Source organism: Erythranthe guttata, chromosome 3, assembly GCF_056151865.1.
Source record: "Erythranthe guttata isolate IM_541 chromosome 3, IM_541, whole genome shotgun sequence".
In the NCBI taxonomy this organism is placed as follows: Eukaryota; Viridiplantae; Streptophyta; class Magnoliopsida; order Lamiales; family Phrymaceae; genus Erythranthe; species Erythranthe guttata.
Genome location: NC_142535.1, coordinates 9,614,374 through 9,636,184, shown reverse-complemented (window position 1 = coordinate 9,636,184; position 21,811 = coordinate 9,614,374). Strand labels below are relative to the sequence as shown.

Below are 21,811 nucleotides of genomic sequence, written 5' to 3'. Positions count from 1 at the left end.
CCGAAGGACCACCTCCTCCATTGGTCACCACCTCAAATTTCTTCAAGAAAAAAATATAGAAATCAAAATGCAAATCCCCTATATAAGTTTCACCCTTAAGTATGCCAAGAACACCATCAAAAACACTTGCCCTCTTACGAGAGATTTAAACTCCTCCCAACTTGATATCAAAGCTCTTACCTTCTCCATTCAACTAGCTTGGTTCAATCTTGGAGCCACTTCTTGAAGGAGGTAACATTGTATCTTCGTTTTCTTCATTTTCTTCATCCTCCTTTTCTTCCTCTTAAAACCCTCTTTTCTTTTGAAGGTTTTTCTTTCTTCGGCCAACACTCTTTGATAGGTGAGAAATCTCGAATTTCTTGCTGCAATCGAAGGGTATCATAGTATGGAAAATGGTTTTCAAAACTACTTAAAAGATTTCCTCACTTTTCGAAAAAAATTAGGGCTTTTTGTGTAAAAGCCGAAAGCTTGTGCTAATCTTGATATTTGTGTTCTTGCATGTCTAATCCATGTTATAATCTGTGAATCTAAGCATTTTGTGTTTAAATATTTAATATTTTGAATTTTTGGGAATTCTGGAAAAAGAAAATGAGTTTTCAAGATTTTTAGGGTTGCATGTGTAGATCTATGAATCTTTAGGGCTAATCTGCAATTTCTTGAAGTTTCAGCATGAAAAATGTTTTCACCTTCAAAATCTCAGTAGGAGTAAGTGGAATTTTGTTATTTTCTATTTGGTCATAGTTTGTTAATATTTGTTGGAAAATTTACTTTTTGGCTTCAACACTACTTGCCGAGCATTTTAATTTTTATAAATTCGATTTTTGAGGAAACTGCAAAATTACTTTTTCTTATGTTCATTTAGTCAGTTAGGCAGCCAATAATTAAATTTGGGAATTTTTAGAGGCCATTTGCTATTATTTCAAAATATTGGTTGTGCATGTGTCATAAATTAAACTTTTGTGTTTATGCCTTGAGTATTAATTGTGGGAATGTGAAATCATGGTTTAAATCTGCAGCTGAACTATGTTAAGGGGCTGTAAGAATTTTTAATTCATTTAATGAATAAAAGTGGGAGAAATCCCATTAATGAAAAGATAAAGATGTTTGTGCTTTAAAGGGCATGGTTTGATAATTTAATGCCATTTTAAGTATGTTTTGGGGGCTGCATGTTATGTGTATATGTGTGTGCCGTGTGTGTGTGCTGTTGTGTGTATAATTTATAATATATAAATATATAATATGATGCTATAATTTTGTGAATTATGTGCTATACTTAAGTGGTTATATTTATGTGTGATATGTGTGTGATTGCCGTGTATATATGTGTATTATGTGGATAATTGGATTTTGCTTGTATGCTCGTTGATTGATATTCGTGATGTCGTAAAGTGGTCATTTTCATATTAGAGTCTCACTAGTCTCATGGTCATGCATAAAAAGAGATTTCATTTTTACGAAAGGAAAGGTTAATGGAATGCTTGGGTTGGATAAGTGGGATACGGGGGGCCGATATTCCAACCATAGTTACTATAGTTAAAGGGGTGGATTGATTCCACCAAAAGAACGGGCTCAGAATAATATGCTTATCATCCAAGTAAAGAAGTTAATTTTTCACGGATCCGAACAACAGAAAATGTTTTCATTCATGCATTTGCACGAAAGGGTAATTTGGTAATTTTCAGTATTTGAGTCGATTTACGTGCTTAAATGAAATTAAGTGTTTGTGTGTGTGTTCGTTTGCCGACGAATGGTAAGGTGTGATGCTTGTGTGTATATATTACAAGTACGTAAAACCATATTTTAAACCTCGTTATCCATTCGGATTTCTTATTGGGCTTAATAGCTGATATAGATACTTCTTTGATTGCAGGTAACAATAGTAATCCCTCGCCGTAATGGACCGAGTAGTGGATCGGTGTCTTGGCCGGAGCTTTTGGATGGTCGTACGAGGGGTCTATATACTATGCTTGTTTTACTTTGGTGATGTAAACTAAAAACAATTTCCGTATTTCGGTTTTCCTTAAACTCTAATATTTCCTCGTTAGGGGAATTAAACTCTTATCTTAGTACGGGCCTTATTTTGAATTTAATATAGTTGGTCCGCTTATTTTGATAATTGCATTTCTTACCCGAAAATCCCTATTCACCAAATACCTTTAAACTCGGATTCCTTTTCGAACCAAAAGTGAAACCTATAGTTAGATAAACGTAGCACTCGAATAATAATCTCCCTTTCCAAAGTTATTGCGAAACGAAAAAAAAAAAATTAAACGACCAAAATCACCCTAAGGAGTTTTAGAAAATTCTCAAGGTTTTTCAAAAGTTTTCAAATGACCCAAAAAGAGATTTTTAGAAATTACATTTTGGTCCTACTCGAAAGTTTTAAAATTACAAAGAGATCCCTTTTATCTGGACTTATTTGTTAATAAGTAACCCAGGATGGGCCTATAGGTAATTCCCACTACATAATTCATAAAAAATAAATAGTAAAAAAAAAAATCCCACTATATATATTTAATTTTAATTTATTTTCTTCCATGTAAGTAATTTTGGGAATCTCTAAAGACCGTGTCACACTTTCCGTCATGCCAATATGCCATAGACTTTCTTGGTCAAAATGGAAGGAATTGTCACATGAGATGAATGTGATGTTGGTGGGAAAATTATATTTTATGTCCTTAAACTTTACCACTAAAATGATTTATGTTCTTAAATATTTTCACGAAATATGTCCTCAAATTGCCACTTTTGATCAATTTATGTTATGCCTTTAACGTCGTCAGCCAACTTCGACGGAAGTAACACGTGTAGCTCACGTGACGTGTATCTGGCTGTTAAATGTGACGTGGAATAACAACCTACATCTATCTGGCGATATAAAAAGACGTAGAGAGTGACACGTAACTCTCTTCCTCTATATCAATCTCACCAACAATCACATTTCATTACACCCAAATTTATTGAACCAAAAAGCAGAAACCCTACCCCCAAATTACCTGTAGGAAGCTTAATATTGAGGTGAAATTCCGCAACAACAAGATTGTCCAACCCTAATTTCGCAGAGTTTCGAACATTTGTGGAGCTGGGACATCATAATCGAACAAAAATTTCTGATTTTGAGTAAGTTTCTTCAAAGTTAATATATTTCAACTTCGATTTTGTGACTTTGAGATTTTGGGAGTTGTGATTTCACGGGAGTTGTGATTTCACCCAAAGCAGTGCGGCATCTTGAAAGGAAGAACTCTTGTAATGTGAGAAAGTTTGGCATGGGTTCGACCAAGAATGCAGATTGTATTGAACATTTGGGAGTGGGTTGAGGAGATTCAAAGATATTTTGGAATTGAATGGCTAGGGTTATGAGATGAACCGTGAAGTGTGATTTGGGAGAGTGAGGTAGAAATGTGAGGGAAAATTAGTACATTTGTTTGACAAGTCAACATTTCAATGCCATGTGTTATTCCACGTCACATTTAACGGTCAGATAGACGCACTACAAGAAAAACTAGTTTCAGTGACCATATTCTCAGCGACCATAACTAAATGGTCACTGAATGTTCACATTTAGTGACCAACAATAATTTTGTAGCAAAAGTGGGAAGGGTTAAATCGTGTTGCGACCAGCAAACGTTTGGTAGCTATAAGTTGTCACTAATAGTTAGACATCTTGTAGCAACTAAAGTTAAAATTTGTAGCGACAATTTTTATGGTCACTATAACTTAATGTCAATAGTGACCAATTTAACATTAATTTTTTTTACGGTTGCTACAAGTCTTTAATTTAATTATTAACAACCATTTAATTGGGTTACTAGCAACCACTTGAATTTGGTTACTATGAAACTACTTACGTAAATCAAATCGATTTGGTCACTAGTTTAGTTTTTAAACAAATCAAGAAAAGAAAATAAAATAAAAGAAAGATGGGGCCGAAAATGCAAATAATGAAAAAATACAGCCATATCTTACTTTCGTTTCTTCATCGCTCTCTTTCTCTCGCTCTCTTTCTCTCTCGCCTACTCTCTCCTTCTCCCTCCTTCTCCCTCTCGGTTCTTGGCTGAAATTCCAGAAATTAATTGGAGAAAATTCGAATTGAAGAAGGGGTTTGAAGAAGTGAGGTATATGAAACAAATTTGAGGTTGGAATTGCAAATCCCCAATTGAATTATCGACAAAATTAGGGTTGTGTGAACGAGGGGTTATGACGATGAATTCACATCGTTGGAAAGCTTGGGAAGTCAGTTTTCCAGTGGTGGTGGCCTCCAGCGGTGGTTGCATCAGATGGTTGCCGGAATCGGGCGAAGAAGACGACTAGCTGCATCAGATGGTCGTTAATAATTATATTTTTAGTGACCATTATTAGTTCGCCGCTAAATCATATCTTTTAGCATCCAATTAATTTTCTTGTCACTGAGTACTTTTAGTAGCTACCCTGTTGTGACCACCGGTGACCAAGCTTAATTTGGTCGCTAGAAGTTTTAGCTACCATTTTCTAACTTTTAGCGACCATACAAAATCGTCACTAAAACCAATATTTCTTGTAGTGACGTCACGTAAACCACACATGCTATTTCCGTCGAAATTGGCTGACGACGTTAACGACGGAACATAAATTGATCAAAAGGGCAAGTTTGAGGACATATTTCGCGGATTGAAATATTTGAGGACATAAATCTTTTTAGTTGTGAAGTTTAGGCAAATAAAATGTAATTTTCCCGATGTTGGTAAACGTCTAAGGACTAAAATTGCAATCTCAATTGTATGAGGACAAAAATCAAATAAGTGGAATAGTATAAGGGCCAAAATTGCAGGCCAAGACGATAAAATTAATTTATACAGTTAAATTACTGTCTCCGACCAAGAGTCTCCAACCAAGACAGTAATATTAATGAAAATATATTTTTTAAGCAAAAAAGACAAAGAAAAAGTCTACGCCGGAGACCGGCGGTGGCGGCCAAAATTGGGGTCAAAATTAGAATAAAGGGCAAAATTGGTTAATTGAGCTAAATTGGAGTGTAATCATGAAATTGGAGTTGAATTAGAGTTTTAAAGAGTTGGGGTGATTTGGTATATATAATAGATTTTTCTTTATTTGCAAGACAAAAAAGTTTGATGTCCTTTTTTTTTAAAACTAAGTGCTCTTGTGATGAGCCTATTTGCCATTTATCCATATAAAAAAAACAATTGACACTTATTTGCAGGAAACAATACATTTTCCGCCCCTAAAGTCTGCACCGATTTTACACTTCGTCCCTCATGTTCACAAAAAACACATTTGGTCCTTTATGTTTCAAAAATTCAACATTTTTAGTAATTTTCATCAATTTTCTGTTAAAACTAACGGAATCAAGCGTGTTCCATGACTTGCTTAACTAAAGGTCTAACCTGAAAATTGACGGAAATGACCAAAAGTGTTAAATTATTGGAACATGAGGGACCAAATGTGTTTTCCCGTTATTTGCAAAAGTGCTTTTAAATTGAAAAACAGTTTAAAAGCCCTCCCGTTATAGAATGAATGGAAGAAGTGTTACTTGTTTCATTGATGAAGAAGAGCTAACAATAAAGTAAAGCCCTCTCCTCTGCCAACAAATCTTCCCGCCACCAGAATCACGGAGGTAAATTGAAATTTTTTGAAACCCTAATCTTTTCTTAAAAACATTATTAATTAGAAATCGGTTACTCGTGTACGGCGTCATATTGTCAGGAAATAAAAATGGGAAACCGAATCAGCTTGAAGCATGTAATTCCTGAAGAAATAATCGAAGAAATGTTATGCAATCTACCGGTCAAATCCCTGTTGAGATTCAAGAGTGTTTCAAAACGATGGCGTTTTGTCATCTCGAGCGAATATTTCATCAAAAAGCACCTCAACAAATCGTGCGCCGATGGAAGTAAGCACGTCTTCGGCTTCGAACATCGAAAAAACACATTTCTTGAGTCTCGGGTCGTGTTCGCTTCGTGATGAACCCGTTGTGACAACTAATATGGATATTCAAATTCGACCCGTGAAAAAAAATCGGATCGTGGGATCACTATTTGTACGGGAGATTTGATTATGTGGAATCCTTCAACTAGAAAAACCAAATACATTAAAAACTCTGCCCCGTTTATTCACGGAGTAGGATACGGGTTCGGGTACGATGAGTTGTCGGAGGACTACAAGGTTGTCATCATTAAAGACGGGCAACATAGTCAACAACACAAGACACCGACGCGAACACGGATGTATAGTTCCAAGACCGATTCTTGGAAAGAAATCGAGAATTTGAAAAAGTGTGTTTTCCAATACGACGGCAAGTTTGTCAACGGAAGGCTGCATTGGCTGGTCGGCGAACTTGGTTGTGGTTGGGATATTGTTGCTCTTGATTTGGCGGAGGAGAAATACGTAATTATGGCTCGGCCAGAGTGTTTTTCGGGTCTCCATTGCTTGTGAATGAGCAGCTAGAAATCAAGACGGGGAAAAAGGAGACGACTCGTGTTCTATGAATCATGGGTTTGTTCGTCGGAGGAAAAAGCAAAAAACAAACGTCACTTTGTATTTTTGATGCACTATGTCATCTAGTTTAGATTCGATGGAAATATGTGTTTTTCGATTTTCGACATTCTTCGTTTTTCTTTGTTATTGCGAAAGTTAGTCCATGAATATATGAAGCTTATTTTTGCGTTTTGAGATGCTTTATTTATCATTTTGAAATGAGTTTTTTGCAAAAACCACCCCTGTGTAATCTCGAATAGCTGAAAAACCCCTTGTGTTATAAATATTAGCACAAAACCCCTTATGAAAATAGTCAAAGCCAAAAAGAACCCTACGAGCTCGATGTGTTATACACTCGCGCTTTATGCGATTCGGCCTCTAATTTTGGAACTAGAAATACCTAAATACCCTTTAAATCAATTTTTTTGAAATTTATAAATTTATCTCATATTTTTCATAAGCTCAAAATAAAGTTTTCAGAATTTTCAATTCAATCCCTATTAATTTCAAAAAAGCCCTCTCTCGAAATTACATAGTACCAAATTGCAATTTTCATAATTTCTCAAAACTTCATCATCTTCTTTCTCCGTCTCCTTCTCCAGATCTGCTCCTCGCCAAAAAAAAAATGAAAAAAGAAAAGAAACAATATCGAGCGGTTCATCTTCATAACCAGCCAGTTTGCAAAAGAAGAAAAAACAACAAAAGTTGTTTTCTCCATCTAAACGCGCCGGAAGACAAAGGCAAGAAGAAAAAACAACAAAAGTTGCTTTTCCATCTAAACGCGCCAGAAGAAAAAGGCATTTCACGCACAAAAAACACAGGCACCAACACAACATACACATGCACAAAACTCGATCCAAAATCTTGATTTACAAGAGAAAAAGAACCCATCAAACATTAAGCATAATCTCTTTTTGGGGTGGGAAGGCAGGTGGTGAGGCGGTGGTGGTATGGCCGTGGTGGTGAGGCGGTGGTGGTATGGCCGTGGTGGTGAGGCGGTGGTGGTATGGCCGTGGTGGTGAGGTGGTGGATGCGGCGGCGGGGGGTTCGATGGAAGAATTGGGTTGGGGGAGGAAAATGATGGCCGTGGCCCGCCGTGGGTGATAATTTCTGTTTCTTTTTGCATTTTATTTATTTAATGGAAATATAAATTAATAAAAAAAATAGGTTAAATTACAACTACCCTTGAGGTATGGTCAAATTACGAAAACCCCCTCCTGTTTGGGTAATTACAACCACTCGTCTTAGATATAAATCTTCTTACACGTCCACCCTTGCGGTTTCAAATTTAGTGGAATCTTCGTGATTATATGAAATATTATCACTTTCTTACCCGTTTTATCTCATTCGAACTCCACATTTTGAAGCAAGATGATCGTAATATGTGTTTTTTGGCTTGTATGTATCAGATTGTGGTGCATCAGAAACTGTATTTTTACACAAAACGAGTACAAACTAGAGCACATTTCCACAAAATATAAATGATTATGTTGAATTTGATTCCATTGGGGTGGAGGTATAAGAAAAAAATCATAGTTGAGGGGTAAATGTAATTATCCAAACAAGATGGGTTTTTTCGTAAATTGACCATACCTCAGGGGTGGTTGTAATTTACCCTAAAAATATGAGGTTAGTTTAATCATTTCATATAAGTCAACTGCTAATTTCGAAATAAGGGGCAGTGTGCTTTGTGAAAAATAATATGGAGTGGTCTATGCTAATAACATGAGGGGTTTTTAGCCATCGAGATTTCACAGGGGTTCTATGCAATTAGCTTTTTTAAATTGATACCCATAATTTATCCTTGATTCATTTTTTAAATTCGTATTTCAGTTTCATACATCCTTTTTTTTTTTCAGGTGTAATATTTATTATAATATTTTAATAGGGGTCAAAGTCGGATGAATTGGATTAAAATTAGATTTTTTGGAAAATTTTCAAAAAAAAAATTGGAAGTAAAAAATCAATTTACATTCCAGTTTCAAAATTTTCGGAATCTAAAACCTCATTCCAATTCTAAAGGGCTACGACATTTTGAAATTCCGAAAAAAAAATTGGAAACCACACAAGTTTCAAAATTTCAAAACGTAGGGGAAATTTTTCTAAAAAATTTATAATTTTTCAAAAATAAGCATATTTACGTTGATAAGAGTTAAACTAATAACTACTAAATTTCAGTTCAAAAAAATAAATAAAAATAAACCATATCATAATATCCAATAAAACTTCTAACAACAATTCAATATGTCAAAATCCTAAAACAAAACTTAAATCAAATCACTGTTTAAGAAAACAAAATAAAACTTTAAATAAGTATTTTATAAGACATTATTTATAGGTGTATTTGTCGGAAACAATAGGAATTTTTGGAATTAATTTCGGAAATTAAATAGGATCGAATTTTTTTTTATATAATTACAATTTCAATAAAAAAAAACAGAAAAATCCGTCAGCGACAATATTATTATTTTTTTTGGATTTTTTGTTTTGTTTGAGTTGTTGACCGATTAACGTAATAATATTACTATCTACTGTTGTAATATTACTGTAAACACAATAATATTGTTGTGGTTGACGGTAATATTACTGTGGATGACAGTAATATTAATGTGGATGACTATAATATTACTGTCAACCACAACAATAATAATTCTTTTGCCTTTTTATTATGTTTGCCTTTGTTGAACGGTCAACATATTAATATTACTCTATTACACAAATAATGATTTTTGTTGTGTTAATATTACTGTGCTAGAGACTAATATAACAATATTACTGTGTTAAACAGTAGTATAGTTAATATTACTGTGTTTAACACTAATATAGTTAATATGTCAGTCAACCACATCAATATTGCAGTTTAGACGGGGCAAAAAGATGTTAAAGAAAAAAAAAGTCAACGACAACAATGGGTGAATTTGTCCTCAAATTTGAGTTTTTGATCAAAATTGAATAATTTGTGAAATTTAGAGTCAAATTGAAAGTAAAATAAAGTAAAGAATAAAATTTGAGCATATTAAAATGTGATGAGCTCTTTTAGTTTCTTACAAAACTCAAACAATATGTGGACCTTTTTTATAAAAGAGTTTTTTGTCTGGACTTTTAGATTTTTCTATGAATAAGTATATGATGATGGGCTTATTTGTGAATGCGAAAAAATTAATTGAGATCTATTTTTAAGTAAACGATACCTTATTAAACTAGGGTTTGTTCACAATATATTGCTGGTTCCAACGTTGTATTATCGTAGAAAACAAAAACAAATCTAGAATGCGAAAGCGAATAATCTTGGAGCAGGAAATTCCTGAAGAAATTATCGAAGAAATCTTGTGCTATGTTCCAGTGAATTCCCTGTTGAGATTCAAGTGCGTTTCAAAACGATGGTGTTCGTTCATCTCCAGCGAATATTTCACCAAGAGACACCTCAGCAAATCGTGCGCCGACGAAAAAGATAACGGTAGTAAGTTCATCTTCAGCTTCGAAGGTAAACAAAACAATTCATCGACCCGTTTCTTGAGTGTCGGGTCGTCGTTCTCTCTTGACGACGATGAACCCATCGTCACGACTAGTTTGGATATTCAAATTCGACCCGAGACCGAAATTCAGGTTGTGGAATCATACAACGGGCTAGTACTCGTCCAAAATATTTATACGGGACATTTAATTTGTTGGAACCCTTCAACTAGAAAAACCAAACACATTGAAAAACCCTTCGGTTTCTGTAGTGGCGAAGTAGGAGGATACGGGTTCGGGTACAACGAGTCGACGGACGAGTACAAGGTTGTCTGCTTTAGATACAAGGAATCTTTTGAGCCACGGACGCATGCGCATATGTATAGTTCCAAGACTGATTCTTGGAAAGGAATCGAGGATTTGGATAAGCATGTTTCGGGACGTCCCGGTAAGTTTGTCAACGGAAGGCTGCATTGGTTGGTTTTTGGATACGCCGGCTGGGAAATTGTTGCTCTTGATTTGGTGGAGGAGAAATACGAAACTATGGATTGGCCGGTGTGCTTTCCGGAGATCGATTTGTTCCCACCGTACTTGGAGAATACGGGAGGCTGTCTTACTTTGATGGATTTCAACAGATACACGGATGCGATGAGTGTATGGGTTATGACAGAGTACGGTGCGCGAGAATCTTGGACTAAGATTTGGACATTTCCGAATTCTTTCGATCCTCCGATAGAGCACGAATGTGGCAGTCCAACGCCGCCGTTGTGTCTGAAGAGGAATGGAGATGTTGTGGTGGCTTTTCGATCGGAGATTGTTGCTTACAATGGTGAAAATTTGTTGCGGTGGTCTCAAGTCGATAAGTTCGATCGTTTGATTGGCTCCATTTCTTATGTTGAAAGCTTAGTTTCACCGTTTGGTAGTGACGGTGACGAAACGGCGAGTTGGATGATGACGATATGAATGCAGCTGCTAATGACAATGTTGCGAGAGAACAACAAGAAAACGAGGCAGAAGAAAAAGGAGCTGACTTATGTTCTAGAAACCATGGTTTGTTCCATCATATACTGCTTTTATGTCCTCTAGTTTAGATTTCAATAAAACTATATATATCTTCTTTTCATTTATTTATCTTCTTTTTTTTTTTCAAAAGTTAGTGTTCTACCTATATTTAAATCTTTATAAATTAATACAATTTGGATTGACAAAATTTTATTAATTTATTAATAAGTGACCCAGTATGGGTCTATAGGTAATTCCCACTAGGGGTGGGTTTGGTAGAGCAACCGTACCAAATTCCTCGAATTACGATTATTATCAAAATTTCTTTATTATGAAATTCATTACCATTGTTTTACATCATCATTAATGAAAACAATTTAAATATTTTTGACATACCTAAAAGTATAATTAATTTTAGCTAATAGTAGTTATTTAGGACACTATGTTAACTTTTTATATATATAATAAATTAATTATTTAAATAAAATTTTATTTATTATTATTATTTATTAATAATTCGGTTGGTTAGGACAATAACATTTTAATAATATTGAGTGTCATTATTGTACCAAAACATTTCGGTAAGGTACAATAGGACAACGGATTGGTAGGGTAATTTGGTAAACAAAATCCACCACTAATTCCCACTACATAATTCGCCTAATTCCCACTACATAATTCGTCAAAAAGAATTCGTTAAAAAAAATCCCACTTATATATTTAGGGTGAATGGCAAAAAGACCCATCACATGGGACTTAAATGCATTTTGGTCCACATAAAAAACAGTCTCTCAATTAAACCCATCTCCATGTCTTTAGTGTAAGATACCCTCCATAATATAATTCTTATCAATTCCACCTATTATTGACTTTTTTTTTTTTTTTTTTGAATTTTTTTTTCCTTAGAATTTTTTTTTTAATTAATATTACTTTGTTGACTACTAAATTACTGTCTTAGACAGTAATATTACTCTGTGGGAAAGTGATATTCTGAATATTATTTTCCCGAACAGTAATATTATTAATATTATTGTCTAAGACAGTTAAATTACTGTGGGATACAGTAATTTAGCAGCCAAGGCAATAATATTAATTAAAATAATTTTTTTTAAGAAAAAAAAAGTCAATTAACAGTTAAATTACTGTCTCCGACAGTTAAATAACTGTTGGAGACAGTAATTTAGCAACGAATACAGTAATATTAATAAAAAATATTTTTTTTAAGAAAAAACAAAATTATTAAAAAAAAAAAAAAAAAAAAATCAACGCCGGAGACCGCCGTTCGCCGGCATTCGGTCAACGCCGGCGACCGCCGGTCTCCAATGGTGGCGGGTCAAAATTGGGGTCAAAATTGAAATTATGGTTAAAATTGGTTAATTGATGAAATTGAGCTAAATTGGGGTGTAAATAATGAAATTGGAGTTGAATTGGGTTTCAATGAATTGACGTGTAAATAATGAAATTGGAGTTGAATTGGGTTTCAATGAATTGGGGGTAATTTTGGTATATATAAAGGGATTTTCCTTATTTGTAAATAAGTTTGAATGACCTGGATTTATTTGAAAGACAAAAAAATTGGATGTCCCTCTTTTAATTAAGTGCCCTTATCATGGGTCTATTCGCCATTTACCCATATATTTATATAATATTTTTTTTTCTTACATTTGTAAGTAATTTTGGGATTCTCTAAAGATCGCGTCACACTTTCCGTCATGCCATAGACTTTCTTGGTCAAAATTGTCACATGAGATGGATGTGATGTTGGTAAACGTCTAAGGACTAAAATTGCAATCTCAATTGTATGAGGACAAAAATCGAATAAGTGGAATAGTATAAGGGCCAAAATTGTAACAATCCCAACATCACGTGCGACTGACGTAACAATTCCATCCATTTTAACCGAGAAAATTGACAGAAAGACGTAATGTATAAAACAGTTGCACATTTGAGAAACAATATTGTTTCGAGGGCTAAAGTGCTAAACGTAGAAAATCCCGTTAATTCTCACTCAAATGCACTTTTTATCGCTATCATTATGTATCATATTCATATACTGTATATATGTGTCCCACTATCCGCTTCCAATTTGCAAATATTCCGTACAGTCGAGCTTCGCAATAGAATGGACAAAGACACTTACCCAAGCGTCACTCCCTCGTGATTACGAGCCACATCGCCAGTTGTGAAACACCACTAAACACGAGCCCAGCATCAAAGTTCGGTTTAACCAACCCTACCGCCGAATGAAGCCAACCCACAAAGGTTAAGACATGCACATTTGAATTACTATACTAATTTCAAGAAAACCAAGTTTCAATTTTGATTGATCAAGAACACCGTCATATATATATATATATATATATATATATATATATATATATATATATATATATATATATATATATATATATATATATATATATATATATATATATATATAATAATGATGCTAATTACTTAGATCACCTAGGGTAGTGTAGAAAATGAGCTGGGAGAGCAAAACTGATCAGTAGCTTGACAACTTGATGATCCTGAGGTACCTGCGATCATAGAATACGTGAACTAGGCCGGGGGTTGATCCGGCGGAAACCCCTCCGACGCTCAAGTCAGACGTGCTGATCATGGAAAATAGTCTAGAGAATACAGTTGATAGTGTTGCTCAAATAATAGGACGTACCTTAAGGAATGAATTCAAACCTTTATTTATAGCTTAGTTGAGATTGTCGGGCCCAAACCTTACTTGAAGGTGATTGGGCCTCGGTGATAGTGGTCTTCGATATTGGGCTCATGGCCCAGTAGGTAAGTAATTTGTAGGCCCATTGGATTGGCCCAATTATGCATATCATATATATATATATATATATATATATATATATATATATATATATATATATATATATATATATATATATATATATATATATATATATAACCAAGCTTTCTCCGGCGGCCCATGTAAATCAAAGGTCGAAATTTCATCAAAAATAAACAATAATCTCCAAAACATCTCAAAAAAATAAAAAGGGCAAATTACCAAAACCCCCCTGAGGTAAGCCTCAATAACGAAAATCCCCCCACGTTCTCGTAATTACGAAAACCCCCCTTGACTAACGGTTGACCGAATTTTTTTTACCGAAAACGTGAAATGTCTATTATATCATTTTGTTAAATATGTGAAAATAAAAGAAAAAAGCTGAAAAAGAAATTAGTAGTGTTATGGCCTTTGATCAGACCTCAATGCCCAAAAATTTACGCCCGTTAAATATAGTGAGAAATCTAAGCTTTTGAGGGTGGAGATTTTGCTGAGCTCCGGCGGGAGTTTTCCGGTGAGTTGCTTCTTGAAGAGGAAGAGCGATTCGAGTTTCGTGAGGTTGCTGAGTTGTTTAGGGATTTGGCCGGAGATATTTGCGTCGGCGATATCGAGGTACTAGAGGTCGCTCATATTACCGAATTGCCAAGGGATTTCGCCCTCGTAGGAGTTGTAGCCGATCTTCATGTGTGAGAGAAATCTCAGATTCCCCAGCTCCGGCGGTATTGCGCCGCCGAGGAAATTTCCGGCGAGGTGGATGAACTCGAGCGATTTGAACGAGCCGTACTCCGGCGGGATTGGACCGCTGAAGTAGCTTCCGGCGAAATTCAGCACTTTGAGAGACTCAACCTGAGAGACGTCGGCCGGTAGGTTTCCGGCGAAGCTGTTGCTGAACGCGTTGAGAACGACCAAACTCCGGAGCCGCGGAATCCCACTCGGAAAACCCCCGGAGAAATTGTTCCTACTGATGTCCAACGATTCCAGGTTAGTGAGGTTGAAAACACCGGCGGGAAGTTGGCCGGAAAACGAGTTATGACTCAGATTAAGATCGACGAGATCGGAAAACAAACCGAACTGCTTCCCGGATAACGAGCCGCCGAGATTCTTCATCGACATGTCTAAACTGACGAATTTGGAGGAATTGGCACTGCATCGAATCTCGGTCCAAGAATTGGTATTACAATTACCCCCTAAGGGTAATTTCGTGTACAAGGGCAAAATTGGTATTATCGGAGGAATATTCGGGAGAATCAAAAAGATTCTATCGAATTTAACACCGTTAGAGCGATTTGTAAGATGTCTGCATACCTCAGAGGGGTTTTCGTAATTACGAGAACGTGGGGGAAATTTCCGTTATTCAGACTTACCTCGGCGGGTTTGGTAATTTGCCCAAATAAAAAATACATAAGAGAGTACATAATACACCCTTCCCACCAACACTCTTTCATAGTATACACAAATTAAGAAATAAGGTACATAAATAGCTTCAATCCAAAAGTCACAAAGTAAAATACAAACACTTAATTTATTTTCTTTAGCCAAATAAAGTCTTAATGCATATCACATGCTAGATCCATAAGGAGAGGAAAATGCGTAGTTCGAAGCTAATGCCCAAAAGGAAAGTAAGAATGCATAGCACAAGTTAATTCTATAAGGAGCGGAATTACTTAGCTTTAAGATAATGACAAAAGCAAATTAGGAATGCTTAGCTAAAAGCTAATGTCAAAAGGAATGTAAGAATGTTTAGAGCACAAGCTAATTCAATAAGAAGTGAAATAATGCCTACCTCGAAGTTAATGCCAAAAGAAAAGTTACAATGCTTAGCATAAGCTAATTCCATAAGAAGAGGAATAATGCTTAGCTCGAAGCTAATGTCAAAAGGAAAGTAAGAATGCGTAGCTCGAAGCTAATGCCAAACGGAAAGTAAGAATGTTCAGCACAAGCTAATTTCATATGAAAAAACAATTAAAAAAAAAAAAAAACTAAATATAAAATAAAAAAAAAAAAAAAAATTAATTATAAGATAATAAATAAATAAGTAAATAAATAAATATAAAAATAAAAACTAATTACATAGGAAGAGGAATAATGCTTAGCATGAAGCTAATGCAAAAATGAAAGTAAAAATGCTTAGTGTTGAGTGTATATTTTACACTCAATGTATACTTTCTTACGAGGATTTTTGTATAGTTTTATTGATTTAATGATGGTTAATGAGTGGTTATTGTATTTTAGGTACAACTTGACGATTTGGGAGTTCCAAGGACGAAACGAGCCAAAAAAGGTCAAAAAACGGGCAAAAAACGGAAGAAAACAAAAATATGCTGAAAATTGGCCGGCGCGGCTGTGCCAAATTTAGCCTATTTTTGGCGCGGCTGCGCCAAGTGCAGACTGAGGGCAGAAGGTTTCGGCGATTCTCGCGCGGCCGTGTGAAAACACGCTGGAGACAATTTTTGACTTTTAATCACACAAGGAAACCTAAAATCTTCTACCAAGTTGGGGCATCTATTTAAGGGCAAACCAAGCACGAATCAAATGACTTTTAGAAGACAATATTGGAGGAAAAGGAGCGAGAGAGAAGACGGAGAATTGACAAATCTTCATCATAATTCTTCTTTCGTCTATCTTTTCTTAATCTATTTTCTTTTTATATTTTTATTATGTTTTTCGTAGAGAACATGAGTAGCTAAGTTTTAATCTAGGATTTTGTTGGAACCCTATGTGGGGATGGTGAACCCGTTTTCTTGAGATTATGCAATTATGATTTTATGATTATTTCTTCTACTTGTTATGATTGTTAGTGCATGAACCTGATCAATTTATGTGCTTCATCTGTGATTATTGGGCTTGACTCGACATAGCTATTTTGATAATTAGACGGTAAGTAGAAGAACCTTCGAGTATTTTTCACCGGATGAGTGTGTCAATTGTATGTGGTGTCGTAGACATACAGATATCACCTTAGGTAGCCATTTACGAGACTTGTTAGTTAATGCTTTATTCATAATTGGTTTGCATAGACATATAGTGAATCGTTTATGAATAATAGACTCATAATACACGCGATGGTGGGTTATGAGTAAATTAGTGTCTCGGGTTAATAATCAGGAATCATATATTTCATAATTGAGGGGTTTTGGATGAGCAATTCTTGCATAGGGGGGAGATAAAGTCCTAGGTCCGTTTTTATTGATATTTTCTTGTGTTTATTTGCTTTCATAATTAGTTTAACTATTTAGTTGATTAGATTTGACAACTTTGCGTAGGCTGGATAAGAATCATAATTGTTAGAATTTGGTACTTAGGATTAGATAATTTGAGTATTCCTTGTGGGATCGACATTCGACTCTTGTGAGTCCACTTTTACTACTTGTTTGCGATACGTGCACTTGCGTGTTAGGTATTTAGCCCCAACAAGTTTTTGGCGCCGTTGCCGGGGAATACGGCAAAATTATCTATTTATCCTAATATTAAATTTGAGCATTTTTTCTTACTTCAGTCGTTTTTATTTATTTTATTTTATTATTCTTTTTGCTTATTTTATTTTTATTATTTTTGTTTTAGGTACTTTTTATTCAAAGAGGACACGACACGAACTTGCTATCTTTTGATCTTGAAATTGAGCGAACGTTTAGGCACGCCAGGAGAAATCAACGGTTAGCTCGAAACGTTCCCGCAACAATGAAAGAAGAGAATAATCGTAGGGGAGATGACCAAGGGCGTCTACCGAATGCAACAGGAAATATCGTCAACGAGCAAGAGCAACTTCAGCTAATTAATCCACCACCTCGTCAACGAGCATTGCATGAGTACACTGTCCCAACCCTCAATGGGTTCCAATTGAGCATCCAGCAGCCCCCCATTGAAGCCAACAATTTCGAATTCGAGCGGGACTCCTTACTATGCTCCAAAACAATGGGTTGTTCAGCGGATTAGCTCATGAAGACCCGCATCTCCACTTGGTCAACTTTCTCGAAACGTGTGATTCGCATAAGATGAACGGAGTATCTCGTGAATCACTGCAACTCCGCCTTTTCAAGCATTCTTTACAAGGAGCAGCCCGAGAATGGTTACAAACTCGTGCACCGCACTCCATCTCGTCTTGGCCCCAGTTAGCACAACTCTTCATGAACACATATAACTCCCCAACAAAAACTGAAAGAATCCGGAGAGAAATACAAAACTTCATACAAGAAGCAGGTGAAGAATTATTCGAGACGTGGGAGCGATTCAAACAACTTATTCGGAGATGCCCGAATCACGGTCTTCAAGAGTGGCGGCAACTTCAAATATTTTATGATGGATTGCAAGATAATTCGAGAACGGTGCTCGATTCAGCAGCTGGCGGTATGTTCATGAGCTTGACCTATGACGAAGCTTACGAGCTTCTGGAGCGGATCGCAAGGAACAAATACATGCGGGCATCAGACCGGTCAAATAGCGGAGCCATTAAGACGGGAGGAATTTTGGAGTTAGAAGGGGTCACCGCAATCACTGCCCAGTTAGAAAAGCTATCAAAGCAAGTTGCAGCTTTGCAGACTCAGCAAGTCCATGCATTCCACGGTCCTGACCAGTGCTTAGAAATGAAACGGAGTCTCTAAATTACGTGAATGACACCAACCAAAAACAGAGGAACCCGTACTCCAACACATATAATCTGGTATGGACAGATCACCCCAACTTTGGATGGGGAGGAAATCAGCAAGGACAAAGGCAAGCACCAACTCAAGGTCAACCTCCTAGTTATTCACGGCCAGCTCCCGGTTTCCAAAATCCGCCTCAAGCTCCACCCCTAGGTGGAGATCTCGCAAACATCTTAGCTCAATTTATGACATCCACTCAAGCCTCCATACGAAATTTGGAAACACAGATGGGTCAACTTGCAACCCAGCTAAATGTGAGGCCATCGGGAGCATTGCCGTCGAATACGGAAGATCCTCGGAAGAGCAACATCGAGCAGTGCAACGCTCTAAGTCTAAGGAATGGGAGACAATTGGATAAAGCCCTACGAAAAGAGAAGCCGAAAGTGATTGGGGAAAAAGAAGCAACTCACGAAGAACCACTATCATCAACAGTGAAATCTCGAGCCCCTCCAATTTCATACCCTCAAACGTTTCTAAAGAAGAAGCTCGATGCCGAATACCAAGGGTTTTTGTACAAGTTGAAGGAGATTCACATAAATATCCCTTTTATCCAAGCCGTTCAAAAGATGCCAAAGTGGGTGAAATTCCTCAAGGATCTCATGACAAAGAGGAAGAAATTGCAAGGGAACGAGATGATCCAACTCACGGAGCAATGCAGTGCAATTCTTACATGACCTCTTCCACAAAAACTCGGCGATCCAGGTAAGTTCACTATTCCTTGTACTACAGGAGGTAAAAATTTTAGATCGCTCATTGATTTAGGCGCTAGTATTAATCTTATGCCTTATTCTACTTATAAAAATCTTGGGTTAGGTGAGATTGAACTGACGGCTATAACTCTTCAATTAGCCGATAGGTCTTTAGTTTACCCAAAAGGTATTTTAGAGAATGTGCTAGTAAAAGTGAACAAATTTATCTTCCCTGTTGATTTCGTTATACTTGATATAGATGAAGAGGGGGAGATACCTCTTATCTTAGGGAGACCGTTTTTAGCCACGTCGAAAACTCTAATTGATTGTGCTAGTGGTGATCTTACAATGACGGTGCATGATCAAATTTAATGTTTTTTGTGCTAATAATAATGAGTGTTTTACTATTGATCTTATGGATTTTACAAATCATGAAAAATTTGATGTTTCGATCTTGGACCATGGGAAAGCATCTTTGAGTGCAGGAGATGATGGCGGAAAAGAGAATCGTAAGGAGCAAGTCTATTTTGCGGACTCAATTTCAACTCCTCCGAGAGTTAGTCAAAAGAGTTGGGGTGCTAACGGCGATGAACGTGCAAGGAGGATGTGGCCACCTAAAGAACCAAACAAGCATTATCGGGGAGAAGAATTCAATCGCCAAGTGACTTCGGTCACGTTAGCTTGAACAAAGAAGCAGACAAAGTCTGGCTGAAGACTGTAAACTTAGCGCTTCTCGGGAGGCAACCCGAGATTTTCGTTTTTTTATTATTTCTTTTTCTTGTTTATTTTATTTATTTATTTTATAAGCATGCAAGCTAACAATTTAAACATTTTTTTAATTTTTAGGACAAAAAATTGCAGCTCTGGAGCTCATACGGCCGTCCCAAAACAAGGCAAAATATCATACGGCCTTCTGGAAAATCTGGGAAGCTACTGCCAATTTTGGCTTGGAGCGCGGCCGCGCGAAAAACACACTTTAATCTGACGCGGCCGTGCGAGAAACAGACAACTACTGCCCACTTTTGGCAATTCCCATTGTATTACAACATTGTTCATTTCGCGGTGTATTTTTGTTTTTCTATTTCTTAAGGATAAATTACAGATAACCTCCTGAGTTATAATTAAATTACGAGAACTTTGCTCTTGTTTGAAAATTTACAATTATCCCATCAAATTAATGAATTTTCAAAAGGAATATTTTGCTATAGGTCCTCCTATAAGAGATTATATGTGTATAAATACATCCAACAAATTCTAATTTCCATCAAATTTTACTATTTGCAATTTTCAAAACCACCCCAATCAATATATGGTAAAATAAATCCTCAAAATAAAATCCCCTATTTTTCTCCCCAGTTTCGTTTGACCTAACAGTTACCATGATCTGACCATTACCGCAAATTCGAAAATTAGAATACCATATATCAGGAAATATATTTCTTCACCCTATCTTCGGTACCAAAACCTCTCCACAAATTGTGATGCCTTCCATAGGTTACGTTGTCTGAGCATTTGCAATTTACAAGGTCGTGGCTATTTGGTTTGCTGAACAGGTTTGCCTAGTCTCCGTTTGCTATTTTCCAATTGTTTGTTGTTCGTAAATGACGGCTGGTGTTTAACGTTTGCTGTTTGGAAGTCATACCATAGTCAAAACACGATTAAGTCTTGGTAAGCAATGATCCGGTAAATTGTTTGTGTGATTCGTGTGTGCGTTATGAATTTTTTTGTTATGCGTTTGCATGTTGGGTTTTCAATTTTGACTTTTGTTCATTTTATCATTTTGCGTTTTGTTCCTTTTTTTTTATTTTGCATTTGTTGTTTGCTATTTATTTCGAGTATTTCGATGATAATTTGGGAATCCTTTTTTTTCCCTAACAACAAAGGATGTTGATGACTTCCAATCCCCAAAATCTAGTAAACAAATTGAGGGATTTGTTAATGTTATAACTTTGGTTATGTTTATTCTCTAACAAAATGTGAACTGCATTTTAAGTTACATTTTTTGAGATTTATCTGGTGTTAGATCTCCTTTCTATGTGTTTTGAAGCTGGGTTGGCATTTTGCTCTTTACACATTGTTACTAATTCTCTGTTATGAGTTTGCAAGTTGCATTTCAATATATTCGTTTTGAATTTCTATATCTTAGTAGTTTTGTTCAAAGAATAAAGTTTTTGTTTTTATTTTTGTTGGTACTTTGAAAAACCAATTTTATGACTTTTTCATTTTAAAAAAACCATATACTGAAAAACAATTATTTGCACTAAGTTGTGTTAAATTGCATAAGGCAGTCTATTTGAATTACATAAGACCGCGTTTTGTTTGTATAGATTCAAAAAGAACAAAAAAGAATGTAAACTGAATTTAAAATAAACAAATAACGGGCTACATTTTATAGTTGCACGTAGCGTGTTTGGAGAGTTTGAATTGAAAGTTTCATTAGTGATAGTTTCAGTCCACATTTGTCTATTATGATTTTGTACTTAGTTTTGCTACGATAAGCTTAATATTTTTGTTGTTATGACTTTGTACTTACTATCATTGTTGGTTTTTGTTATGAGTTTGCATCTTGCAATTCAAAGCGTATATTTGTTGTTTTCAGTATGGTGTTTTTAGTAAGGTGTTTGCAATTTTTTATTTACTGTGGTTTGCATTTTATTATTTCCAACACGGGTATTTGTCTTTTGTTGTTTCATTGTTGTGTTTTTATTGTGATGTTTGCATTTTATATTTGTAGTACTTATCGG

General features: G+C 35.8%; 2 protein-coding genes across 2 annotated transcripts; both read left to right on the top strand.

Annotated features, from left to right (window-relative positions):
• The first annotated feature begins 5,709 nt into the window (after positions 1 to 5,709).
• Positions 5,710 to 6,429, top strand: LOC105961526 (F-box/kelch-repeat protein At3g23880). The gene is made up of 2 exons (XM_012985754.2): positions 5,710 to 5,887; positions 6,119 to 6,429. The coding sequence occupies exons 1-2, from the start codon at positions 5,710 to 5,712 to the stop codon at positions 6,427 to 6,429; spliced, it is 489 nt and encodes a 162-aa protein (XP_012841208.2).
• Positions 6,430 to 9,737: 3,308 nt separating this feature from the next.
• LOC105961527 (F-box/kelch-repeat protein At3g23880) lies at positions 9,738 to 10,928 on the top strand. The gene has a single exon (XM_012985755.2). The coding sequence runs from the start codon at positions 9,742 to 9,744 to the stop codon at positions 10,885 to 10,887; it is 1,146 nt and encodes a 381-aa protein (XP_012841209.1). The 5' UTR covers positions 9,738 to 9,741; the 3' UTR covers positions 10,888 to 10,928.
• Positions 10,929 to 21,811: the final 10,883 nt, after the last annotated feature.